This window comes from Pleurodeles waltl, chromosome 4_1 (genome assembly GCF_031143425.1).
Source record: "Pleurodeles waltl isolate 20211129_DDA chromosome 4_1, aPleWal1.hap1.20221129, whole genome shotgun sequence".
NCBI classification, from domain to species: domain Eukaryota; kingdom Metazoa; phylum Chordata; class Amphibia; order Caudata; family Salamandridae; genus Pleurodeles; species Pleurodeles waltl.
In genome coordinates this window covers 182,667,700-182,680,916 of record NC_090442.1, presented here as the reverse complement: position 1 = coordinate 182,680,916, position 13,217 = coordinate 182,667,700, and the positions used below count along the sequence as shown (strand labels likewise).

Below are 13,217 nucleotides of genomic sequence, written 5' to 3'. Positions count from 1 at the left end.
TTCCTCCTGCAGGCGCTGGGTCTCCTGAAACTTGGCCAGTACCGTTGCCATCGTTTCCTGGGAGTGGTGGTAGGCTCCCATGGTGGAGGAGAGGGCCTTGTGGAGAGTGGGTTCCCTTGGCCTGTCCGCCCCCTGTCGCACAGCAGCCCTCCCAGCTCCCCTGTGTTCCTGGGCCTCCGTCCCCTGGACTGTGTGCCCACTGCCCCCAGGTCCCTGTTGTTGTTGGGGTGGTGGGTTAGCCTGGGTTCCCTGTAGTGGTGGACACACTGCCGATTGACGTGTCCTGGGGACGGAGGTATGGGCCCGCTGGGTGGGTGTTGTGCTGGTGTTTCCAGAGGCGGGAAGGTCTGTAGTGGCCTGTGACTGTCAGGGGAACCGACTGTCCAGAGGTCCCAGATGGGCCGGGCTGGTCATCTAGATCCACTTGGACAGAGCTGCTGTCATCACTGTGGGCCTCTTCTGTTGGTGGTGCGGACATGTGTGGACCCTCCTGTCCGGTGACGTTGGGTAGGGGTCCTGCAGGGGTATAAAAGGATGGTTATTACATCTGTGTGTGCCATGGTGTGCAGTGGATGGGTGACCGTGTACCCTAGTGCTTGCATCCCTGTGTGGGACCTTGTGTGATGATGGTTTAGGGGGTTGTATGGGTATGTGCAGTGGGCATGCTTTGGTGATGGGTGTCCATGCTTTGTTGTTGCATGCAGGGCTTGGTGTTAGGATGTGTGGTTTGTGATGTAGGGACATCTGTGAGGAGTTAGAGTGATGGGGGTGAAGGTGGGGATATGTGGTGGCATGCAGGTAGGGTGGGGGATGTAATAGTTAAGATTTGACTTACCAGAGTCCATTCCTCCACCTACTCCTGCGAGGCCCTCAGGATGCAGAATCGCCAAGACCTGCTCTTCCCATGTTGTTAGTTGTGGGGAAGGAGGTGGGGGTCCGCCGCCAGTCCGCTGAACCGCCAGGTGGTGTCTTGAGACCACGGAACGACCCTTCCCCCCTGTAGGTCGTTCCACCTCTTCCTGATGTCCTCCCGATTTCTTGGGTGCTGTCCCACTGCGTTTACCCTGTCCACGATTCTGCGCCATAGCTCCATCTTCCTAGCTATGGAGGTGTGCTGCACCTGTGATCCGAATAGCTGTGGCTCTACCTGGACAATTTCCTCCACCATGACCCTGAGCTCCTCCTCCGAGAACCTGGGGTGTCTTTGCCGTGCCATGGGGTGGTGTAGGTGATGTGTGGGGTGGAGTGGTGTGGTGATAAGTGTGCTGATATGGAGTGGTGTGTTGTGTGAGGTGCGTTGAAGTTCTGTGGGTGATGGTGTTGTGTGCCTGTGGATGATGCTGTTCTTGCTAGTGGTGTCTCTCTCCGGCCTTCTTTCTGAATTTTTGGTCGTAGGGGTTTGTGGGTGATGTGGGTGTGTGTTTTATATTGTATTGGGTGTGTGGGAGTGGTGTGTGTATGTGTATCAGGTATGTGTATTTGGAATTATCCAATGTGGCTGTGTTTTGTAAATGTGTGTGTATTTTGAGTGCGGCAGTGTGTACCGCCAATGGAATACCGCGGTTGAAAGACAGCCGCGTGGATTCGTGGGTCGTGATAGTGTGGGCGTATTTCTGTTGCCGTGACGTGGAGGTTTTGTTTTCGCCAGTTAATCACTGACCTTTGGTGTGGCGGACTTGTGTGGGTGTCTGAATTTTGGTGGATTCCGAACTGTGGGTCATAATAGCTGTGGCGGAATTCCGCGGTCGCGGCGGTGTGTTGGCGGTCTTCTGCACGGCGGTAAGTGGCTTTTACCGCCAATGTTGTAATGAGGGCCTATGTCTTTATCACCTCTTGCTTTCATGCTGCTGCCTGAACCGCCTCTTTTTTAATTGAAAATCATTAACTTTTACTAAGATACACCTGGGCCCAGTAGAATTCTCCAGGGTACGCTGACCAACTCTGTGGGCCTGTCCAAGCGTGTCTATGTTCACCTGGCACCAGACAGTCAAAGAGGCCCTTCACATAATGCCACGTCTGTGCTCTCTGTGCCTTCCTGTAGATTCCTGATTCAAATATTTTCACATCCCAAGCGCCTTTACAAATCCTCAATTGTGAGTGTTGCAGCATCTGTGAGCATTTGGAAGCCATGGAGACAGCTCGTCCGGTCCTTGTTTGTGTCCCCCAGTCTTTGGATTGTAGCTCCTGCCTCCAGAACCCTTGATCCAGCGGAGTCTACATCATTGCGAAGGGTCACAATTGTATAGGTAAGGTCTGATCAGAGGATTTACAGCTCTCTGCTAAGTATGATTTTATCCCCTCATGTAGTTCAGTTTTAAACAGAACAGTTGAAAGGTGTCGATGAGGTCCCTCAATGGACTCTCCCCTGCGCCAGGATCTATTGTTAAATGTGATTTCCTTTGTGTATAGGCGTTAAACAAGTTTTTAACCAACTTTTGGTGGGTTTTCTTTAGGACATTCAGTGGGCTGGCCTATGGAGACCTTCGCAGCTATGCAAAATCAGCAGAGTATGGGCGAGCAAGAGACCAACCACTGTATAAGCTGAAATTGAATCACATATGGCCACTCAAATAGAAATCAGGGTGCTCCCAGGCCCTCAGCTGCAGGCTCCCTCCCATCCTTCAATGTGGTGATGCTTGAGGGCGAGCATTCGTGCTTTTATGTCCATGAAGAGTTGAAAGGTCACACCATTCCCCACAAATGCATCAGATGTCTCAGATGGTAATAATTAGGATCGCCTCACACCGATGCATATTTTTATCCCAGCACTTTTGAACGCGTGCCATGTGATGCAGAGCATGAGCGTCACCTTGTCAAACACTCAACATACGTGGCTTCCTGCAGAGATGAGCGGCCTGCAACACTCCGCTCTGTAAGTGTGTCAAACCCCGTCAGATTACTTTTGCATTGTCAGTCAGTAGCTGGCCTGTGCACAGAGTGACGCCAGGTGCATTGCCTTGGTCAGGGGTATCTTTCCATGACTGCTAAGGGTTCACTTGTTCCTCCAATTTCGTCTGTTGGTGCAGCCATTATGATACGTCTCCCACCCCTTCACTCCTTGCATATGTCAGTGGCATCGGCACCCATTCATGAAGTCCTTACACTCTTCAGCTCTTCTCTGTTAGTGTAGGGGATCCCTGCGCATTTTGTGCCCCCCGACATTGCTTTGCCCGTGCCTCGCAGACTGCACCCGTCTCCCCAACTCTGGGTGACATTTGCCCCTGCAGCTCACGATTGGGATTGAAGGCCACGAAATCCACTTGACGGATCAAACAGGACACACCAATGCCTCAAGAAGTGCACTTGAGCATCAGCAACAACAGTGAACACACTATCCCAACGTTTTGCACACCATTTCTAGCTGGTTTTAAATGCGGGTGGCAACTCCACCATAGCTTCAGCAGACCTCGGCCATCTTGGTCCGTGCCCTGGCCACGCCATGCCCAAATCCTAAACTATGCACCTTCCAGGAATATCTTCTGTGAAGTGACTGAATGCCCACATTTTACCTTGCAGCTCAATCCAGTCACGCCGATCAGATTGCCCTCTTAAATCCTCTGAAGATGAAATTCAGAAAGCACTCCGACCAACAAACTGCCCATGAGTTATCAATGGCTTCTGCTGGATCAAGCTGAGGAGGATTGATTAAAAATCCAGAAGACAAAACTCACTAACACAGATGTCAATGCTGAGTACACCGACGACTCAAGACAGCTGAAATGGGGAGAAGGAAATCAAAGATGATGGGTGAAGTGAAAACTCCTTAAGGACTGAACAGCATACATAATAAACTACTGAGGATACAACAAGCCCTGCATCCACTACTGAGCACAAACCGCTGCGGTGGTAAACTCCTCAAAGGAATGTCACTGTCTCTCCGGGGAATTGATGACACCACACCAATTTACACCTTCGTTGATTCATCCCGGTAGCAGTGCAAAACCTATCGTTTTACCTCACAAACAAAATAGTCATCCTATGGCCAGACTCTAAACGCAGAGTCTCTTCACTAAAATCACCCTCAGCCTCAGAGCAGGCTTGGATGAAAGTATCCCACAGGCAGCATTCACTGCAGGAGACTGTGCTTCAGACACAGAGATGGCCAGCATCACGTGTGCTCTTAAATGAATATTGCCTCCCACTAACATCTGCACACCAAGGCACTCGAGGCAGTGGGTGGGTAGGGTATTACTGTCAAACACCCACATAGATCAGCTTCCATAATAAGCACCCATTACTAGCATTACAACAAGTGGGAGCAGCCATCCATCTTGGGAACAGGGAGCTGTCACAATATTGTGATGAAATGTTGAGGAGGGTTTACTGATACGTCTCTAGCGAGACGCACTGATGGCTGTTTTGTGCTGTAGCAGTTCAGGAAAGAATCCTTTATGCAGTGTAATGTGACACCTTTCATTAGAGCAACAACAGAAGTACAAGGATGGCACTAGCTTCGGCGAACGCACTTCTCTTTTTGGAACATTGCTAAATACACTGTTACAAGACAGCTTTTTGTATTGTTTGAAATGTAGCATTCAGAGTCTTGGAAAGCGGTGCTGTGGGATTCCCCTCACAGTGTGAGGGGTTCACCTGCTGAGAAACTGAAACTAATCTCGGAGGGAGATGTGGGAGAATCCGCGATTATTCGTGTCACTATTGGAGTATGTTAATTTCCCTAGGCAAGTTTATGAGAGTCAAAATCAAAGCGTATAAGGGGGCTGCACTGCCTAAATCACAGTATGAGATTTGGATGATGAAAAAAAAAAAAAATCAAGATTGCCTGAATCACTTATTCCCCTTTAGCGATTTCAAATGAGGTTTAGGAAGCCATGTGGCTTGTTAGTTCCTTTTTGGGCCGGCATACATACATTACTTGGAGGAAAGGGGAGAAGAGTTTAGGACAAGAAAGTTGCCAGGCTGCACACATTTCTCTTATAGTTTTCTTTTTAGGAGCTAGGTTAATTTATTTACGAGGTCGGTTTTTAGTTTTCTTGGCTTAGGTGTGCTCATTTCCTTTCTTAGGAGCCTGGATCCAGTTCAGTTTTCTTTGTATTTTTGACTCCTCTTTAAAATGACTCACGACAAGGAGATGTTATGAAGTGGGCATGATGTTTATTTCTGGAAGCAGGAGACCTTGTGCCAGCGGCCAGCTTCTCCTCTTGATCCAAGTGACATCATCAGCTGAACCCTTAAGGTCTCTGTGACTCATGTCCTTTTATCTCTCAGAAATCAAGAGTAGCTGAAGGGGATTCAGAGCCCAGTCTCTGTGATACAAGGAAGCCCACAGTTTCTCCATATTAGATGATTAGAGGGGAAAAGACCCTGAACACTGCCAGGAAGCAGAGCTGAAGACACTGCTTACTGCTTAGTATGTGTCGAAGGTGGGAGAAGCAATACTCCACTGACTAAGTTTCTTTCTGGGCTGCAAAGGTAGGAAGTCATCACGGAGTGTCTGCACTGTCTTGATTGAAACTGAGCATGTGTGGCAATGTGCTACATGGCAGCACTCACAAATGAACTACAATTCCTAGCAGGTTATGAACTCCTGCGTTTTCTGGAGAGACTGCGGATATTTGGTTATAACTCCCCTCGTGACCTACGGCGTCTCTGCTAAGCAACTGAGATACAGAATGGCTGCAGCCAGGACTTCGCTCTATGGATCTCAGATTTCCTAGCCAAGACCTATTGCTTCCTATGGATTTGTATTTATGGACATTGGGAATACAGAAAAGTGTTTATAAAGTTGTGCTATTGATGACAATGCACTTTGAGCTATTTCTTGAACATTCATGTAAACTCTTCTTAGACTGGGAGTTGTTAGATTTGACTACGGGTTACCCTGTGATAGAACATGAAGGACTCTTAGGCAACAATACATATATAAATGTAAATCGTAAGGTACTGGAGTGCTATTTTGTATGTAAAAATGACCAAGACTAGTGAACAACAGAAGGATAATGTTACTGGTTACCTTACAGTTCTTCAGGAGTCAAGTGGAAACCATAACTCATCCTCCACAGGAGTCCACAGTGATGAAGCTTGAGGTAGTTATGCGAGTCATATGGAGAAGTACTGTTGTGTCTATCGATCTATTCATCTATCTATCTATCTAAACTCACAATCAGCTGCCAGTTCCAGTGCCCTAACGAAGATAAAGCAATATATCTGCAGAACCTTCATTCATCACTTTTCCCCTCATCCAAAAAGGCGGAGACAAACGCACAAAATATGGAAATAGTGTGTTCACTGAAGTCACTGATGCCAGGTGCACTACTTGATGCACTGGTGTGCCCTGTAGGACCTGTCCAGTGGATTCTGTGGCATTGAATCCCAATCACAAGCTGCAGGGGAAAATGTCGCCCAGAGCTGGGGAGACGGGTACAATCTGAGAGGCATAGGCCCAGCAAGCTCATGCACAGGGACCCCCGACACTAACAGAGAAGAGGTGGGGGGCATAGGGGCTTCACGAAGAGGCAAGGAGCTTAGGGGCTTCACGAAGAGGTGCTCGAAGCCTCTGACGTATTGCGATGAACAAGACCCTTTGTGATCAAAACGCATTAAGTTTGGGAAGTAAATATCCTGTTTAAGCACATCTGAGTGCAGCTTTTGCCTCAGCCTTTGGGTGAAAGGAAAATTGATTTCATATACATATATTTTAGGTAGTCATTCTCCATGTGCTTAGTTTTCACAGGGTTGGTTGCAGAGAGATATGGCTAAGGTATAACCTTTCACTGTTTCAATTCAGAATTGAACCTTCTATGACAAGTTACTTAAGATATATCTTTGTCTTATAGATGTCTACAACGTCCTGGAGAAAATCTAGCTTAACAGAAGTGATGCATCAGAGTGATGGAGTCCTATATCTCTATTATCCCATTCCCCTTTCCCAGTTTTTGCCATTGGCTCTCATATCTCTGTGAATGTGGCCAATGATGGTGGATGTGGTGAGATACAGAAAGGTGCATTGCTCCAGTTGGATTCTGATCACAAAGGTTAGTGCATCCCGACAAAGAGCCCCCTAATACAGATGCAAGGGGCAGTTGCTAGACCTGTTCAGAACATCAGATTCAGCAGATGGGGGAAGTTGACTGCCCTTGTGGCAGGAGGTACTGCAAAATAGGCAAGATGGGAAATAATCCTCCCATTAAAGCCAATATGCTGGCATTGAATCAAAACAATTTAAATACCAGGTTTGACAAACCACTCCTGTCCAATCAATGATGCGCAGTCCCAAACCTTTGCAACTATATCAATTATTCTAATTGTTCCTACCGTGTTGCAAAATCCACGAAGGCCTACTTCCAACGTAATAGTGGAGCAAAAACGGACCTTAGCTTATAAGCAAAAGCGATACATACAAGAAGTTAAAGTAAGAATATCATAGTATTTGCGGTAAGACTTCACCGTAGTTTTTTTCAGTGTACTTAGAATATTTGAGACGCTGTCAGAATTTAACTGACATCACAGCCAATATCAGTTTCATCCAAAACAGGACCTTTATGCAGGTTTTGTGCGTCACATATTTACATGTAAATCTCAACACCAGACAATCACATCTTACAAAAATGAACACTGGTAGTAGGAGAAACCAAATCACTACGCTGCAATTTAGAAAGAGCACTCTAACTGGTTTCTCTGGGGTTGATAATATTATATCTTATAAAGATGAAGGTAGGTATGTTGGTTACCTAAAAGTCTCCAAGGTCAGAGAGGTGGTTAAAGCAGCAACTACTGTGGAGAATGTGTAGGCTCTGATAAGGCCTGAGCAGTGTTGTGTGCATTCAGCCACCAAGTGCACGCATGCCTTGTAGGGTGAGGGGTGCTGACACCTCGGATGATATGATAAGAATGTGGGACCTGTGTAAGCAGGCGAAGTATGGGATGATTACTGAGTACATGTTCACCATGTAAATGCTTGGAGTAACCACATCTGGTGCTAGGAAATAGCAGTACTTCAGAATTATCATCATACTCCTGTCCCCCATCTTCCACAGACTTCTGAGGGAGGCAGTGATCTCTAGAGTCCTGCTCGCTTCATAGGTCTCCGTGGGTATTGTGCTGATGCTTGACTACAACAAAATGTGGTCTAGCAGAAACTATGCCAAATCAACTGCTTGCAGGGAGACCTCTCCACTTGGTGGAGGATATAATCTTATCTGATGAACCTAGAGTCACCTGGAGAGAAGAGGCATTTTCTGGTGGCTTGAGGAAACATGGTTCAATTCAGAGTCACCCAGAGAAGACAGGGAACCAGGTAAAGACTATTTCTGGACACGTGCTGCAAGTGAAATAAAAAGACATTGAAATCAGGTCCAATGAATCATGGTTATTTCCTGTGGAAACCAAACTCAAATGTAACCAGTCCAATGGCAGACTTCCTGGCAGCAGCATGGAAACAGATGAGAGCAAAGAAAGAAGAGGAAGAAAAGGTGGAAGCCAACAATAAAAGGACAAAGGAAGAAGACCCTTCCACTTATCTGAAGAATAGGGCAGTAGTAATTGATTGTCTCATTGGAAGTCCACTGTATTGCGATCCCGGCTGGATGACAGACGGCCTTCCCCATATGGAAGACAGAGAGGACTATGGATTATAACCATGCTTGCATCTTCTCGCACGTACAGTAGCCAGACATACCACTCAGATATATCTCTGGTCTGTATTTTATACCTTCTCAACAATGTTATGCCACCTTGCTTGCCTGGCTGGATGAGACGATTATGGAAGGTTATACCCATGACCTAACTTTTTTCTCAACTTTTTTCTCAACTGCTGCTGTACACTCACGGCCAGATTTTACTTTTATGAGCCAGCTGACTGAACTGAATTTTATGGGTTAATGTTGCTTTTTAGTGGCTTATGCAGCATGAAACATGCATGCCAAAAATGTTTAATGTATGTTTTTTAAATTGAAACAGGCTAGTATATTCATGGGGGAAGAGGTGATTGTATGGGCTGGCAGCAAGTGAAATGTGGTACTAGCCAGTGAGGTTTGGTGGGGAAAAGGGGATCATATGCCATCTCGGACCGCCCTTCCCATGTACAACCACCGGAGCTGGTCTCTGTTCACACAGTTGCTCATGTCTTTGATCTGCAGATCTGGCAGAAAGGAGGGCGGATGGGTTTTCCTTGACAGCGGCTTACAAACTAAATGTCACAAAATGGGCAGAGCCTTCCTCACCTGGCTAGTGCCCAAGTGTGGCTGCAGTACACTTTTAGGCAAACATGCAGTCCCTGCACTTGAGAAAGGACACCTGTGCCCCTCTCTCTATTCACACATGCCTGTTCCATCTAGAAGAAACTCAGGAATGATCTGGGGGGTGGTTCCAAAAACTCATGTCCCTGCCTGGCCCGCTCTCTTGCTTCTCCATTTTATGATCCACTCACACAATAGATCCAAAGTAGATCCCTTTCGCCATACAGTCAAGCATGCCCCATGCTCACTTTGTCGATGAGTAGACAGCATGCAGCATCCATTTCTCACGTGACTGGCTGAGATTAATTCAAACATTCCATCTATCACTTTTTTGTTTATGCCATGAGACGTAAGACACTTCTGGGGTTTGAAGCACCCCAAATGCATATTTTTCATTTACATGTGGAGTCCTTTAAATAGCACTGGTCACCACTATTACAGTGAATGTCCCCCAGGAGATAGTGGTATTCCAAGATCATACCTTCTCCTTCTGAGTCCTCTCGCTGTTTCTCAGTGTAGCTCACTCACTCAAAGACTCTTCCACCAGGCAGCCTGGCACACAGCAGGGAAGCGCCAACATACACAGCACGCTGATGCCACACCACTGCAGTGACACAGCTTCCCCACTCACAACGCCAAACCACAAGAGATGGTGCTTGCTTACCCACAGATCGGTCCATAGCCCTCCATCAACGCTCGGTCGCCTTCCCAAAAGCCCTAAATGCAATAAAAGAAACATGCTTTGAGGCTTTTTGAGCTTTAATCTCTTCTTTTGATTAGCAGAGGTAGAAAAACCCAAACAAAAGCACAGGAGACGAATCAAAAGTACACACACAGAGGATTAGTAGCAGCCAGTGGTGTTTGCAAACAGATGTGTAGCGCCATAAAGTTATGGAGAAGACCCACAACCACCCACGACAGGCGCGTGACCGTCATTAGAACCAGGCCCGCGCCTCTGCTTCTGCTCATCACAGCGGTGGAGGAAGGTTGTAAGAAGGGCAGAAGCTTGTGGAAGGCAAACAAAAGCCCCTCTGATGGTCTTCCCGGTTACAAGGGAAGCCACGTGATGCTCAGAAACAAATCCTCATTTACAGGAGGCAATCAGGCGATATGCTCACTAATGCTCATCTGATAATGCATAAAAAGCATGCACGCTTGATAAGTGGAAGGGGGTGGGCAGACCTGATGCAAACATTTACATTCTGAGGATGGTAGACAAGGTCTCACAGTAGGGCCCATGAAGACACAAACAGACGGATGTGTGAGAATCCACTGAGGAGGGGGCGCATACAAGGATTTATGGATATGTGGAACGAATGGGTATAGATGGATGAAAGGTTGGGTCAGAGAAGATGATTTAATGCCTGGGTGTGGGTGGATGGATGGGACCCAGTGAACGTATTGAGGTGGTTGAATGATAAGAAGGGATTACATCTATGGTTCTAGAAGAACAACACCCCCATTTGGTGTTCCAATGAGATGTCTGCTAAGGTTTTACTCACTGGAGCAATTTGCAGATTTCCTTTTTTGCTGAATTTTGTCTCATGGCTAGTAACACTTCAGGGAGTTGCATCATTAGAACTTTGTTCTTCGTGTTTGCCATTCCCAATTGTATTGCTGCAGGCTATTTCGATCTAATTTTCGTTTCTTCCAGAGTGTTTTTGCTTGCAGAGTTTGGCCAGTTAACTTAGGGGCGTGGAGCTTTAAGATTAGATATAGAAATTGTACACAGTTCAGTATTAATGATACAAATATTATCTTAAGATAATAAGGTAATTCCGCCTAGTAAAATCACATGAGCAGCCAAGCCTCTTTCCTCCTGCCAGAACTTGGCTTCCCCTCCTCTCTGCTACTCCCTCCACCCTCACTCCACCTCCCTGCACCTTAACCATCTCCAGGGAGCAGGTGGTACATGAATGTGTTAAATCCCAGGGAGTCTTGACTTTGTGTGATTTTGCGGAACATTAAATCTTAGTCCACATGAGTCTTTCCCATTCTATGGGTTCAACTCAACTTCACTCTATTGAATTGGAGTTCCTGCAGGGTTAGGGTGATTCCACATGCAGAGTTTGCAGCCCACCAGTACCGTGCAACTTGTAATCCGGACAGTGCAGACCGGCGCTGCAAGAACAGCGGTGTACCAAACACATTGCAAAGAACACAGACGGGACCTCCTCCGGACTCATTCACGAGCTCTCAGGCCAAGGTGTTGTGCTGAGGGGGCCCCCTCGAGCTTGTGGCCCCACGTTGCGGGGGCCTTTGTTATGCCTCTGTGCAAGAACCCGTAAGTGAGTTACCAGACCCATAAGCAGAGTTTTCTAGGTTGTTCTCTGTGTACGTTTCACTGTTCCTTTTTCACCTTTACACATACCATTGTTAGACAATGCGTCTAGAATGCCTTAAGGCACTATAGGCAAACATTAATGATGTCCTAATAGAGAGGACACCCAGTGGCATCTTAAGGATTTTGAGGGACCTGGGCAAGACTTATTTGTAGCCCCCTTTATGGTATAAATTTGAATTTTATCACCCAATTTTTGATAATTCAATGCTGCATGTTGCCAAACAATACTAAATTATATGTTAAACTTTAACATGGTCACAAAAAACACGTAAAGTACATTGAAATAGGTATTGCCAGAACCCCCAAAATCCAGAAGACCATGGGTGGAGAAAGAGTCCGGAACAGATGCAGGCAGAGCAGGAGAGAGGTTTAGCTAGAGAATTAGAATAGAAAGAGGTCTAAAGGAGAGAAGGTTTACTCTCCTCGGCGGGCCGTTGAAAGTGGGGGCCTTGGACAATTGCCCACTTTGTTCATGCCTTCATAGGTCTCTGGGAAACCCATCTGAGCGACTTCAGAAGGATGAGACTGTGATCTCAGAGTCACATACAAATCCTTGCGTTCTGTGCATTAACGCAGTGAGATGTCTTTGCTGCTGAGTTCTTAAGTATCTCTCTCCAGCCGGAGAAGGCCGCAGCGGGATGTGGCAATCTCTTGATGACTAGTGTGTGGCTGCAGAACCGATGAAGCCCGGGTCTGACCCGAGTCAGAGAGGCGTCCAGTAACTATCAGATATCAGACAGCAGTGTGGTCCTTATTGACTTTATTTTTCTATGCATTTTATACAACGCTGCTCCCCTCTGAAGGATATCGGCGGGTGTTTATATGTGAGGTCAACGTGCGGAGAACTGGATCCTTATTATTAATGTAGCTGGGAAGAAAAAAACGAGGCTCATGTTAGCACGGCTAGATGAGAGGACAGCAGGGGAGAGGTGGAGGGGGTGGGGCTGGGGTTGACCCGGCAGCTGAACCAGAAGAGCAACACATTATTGCGCCACTATGTTTTTATTTAGAGGGCTAGAAACGTTCTTGATTCCTGATTGGAAGGGAAGGTTTTTAATTCCTGCAGAATGTCATCAGAGGCGGATTCATTCGCAGCTCAGAAGGGAGGGACCCTGCTTCCGGAAAGTGTGTTTCAAGGCCTGCTTGGTTCCAAGGTTCGCTGTTCTGAGCAGCAGGAACTAGTGTTTCTTCAAATCTCCGAAAATGGGTTGAGGGATGTAATATGTCGTGAATAAACAGAATACACCAGTTCTCCTCTCAGGTAATTTAGTTTATTCGTAACGACCCTGCCCGGCTGTCCACCGCAACTCCTTCATCTAACTGCCGTCTCTCCCTTCTCGAATGCCTCCCCCGTTGCCGGGTGACAGCCGAGTTCTATTCCTTCTGATTACAAGATACAATGCAACACATCCCCTATCCTACAATAACATATAAACACTTACTACTACTAATAACCATAAATTTACTTCAACTACAATACTGCTTTCACACGAAATCCTTCAACAACCTAGAGGGTTGCCTCACCCTTACACTGACTCTTTTTATTATGCCCTCGCTCTTACATTGTTCTTTATTATATTTTTTTCTCCAGTCACTCTTCTCCGTTTCGTTCCTTTTCAACCATTCATTTATCTCTATATCCGAACATTTCACTGTTTTTCTCACATTCCACCAGTTAC

General features: G+C 46.7%; 1 protein-coding gene across 1 annotated transcript in view; it reads right to left on the bottom strand.

Moving 5' to 3' along the window:
- TBXAS1 (thromboxane A synthase 1) overlaps nucleotides 1-13,217 on the bottom strand; it is a 356,152-nt gene that overhangs the window by 103,936 nt on the left and 238,999 nt on the right. The window contains exon 4 of the mRNA XM_069227996.1: nucleotides 9,859-9,911. Coding sequence (XP_069084097.1) covers nucleotides 9,859-9,911 — 53 coding nt within the window. The remainder of the gene's footprint in view (nucleotides 1-9,858; nucleotides 9,912-13,217) is intronic.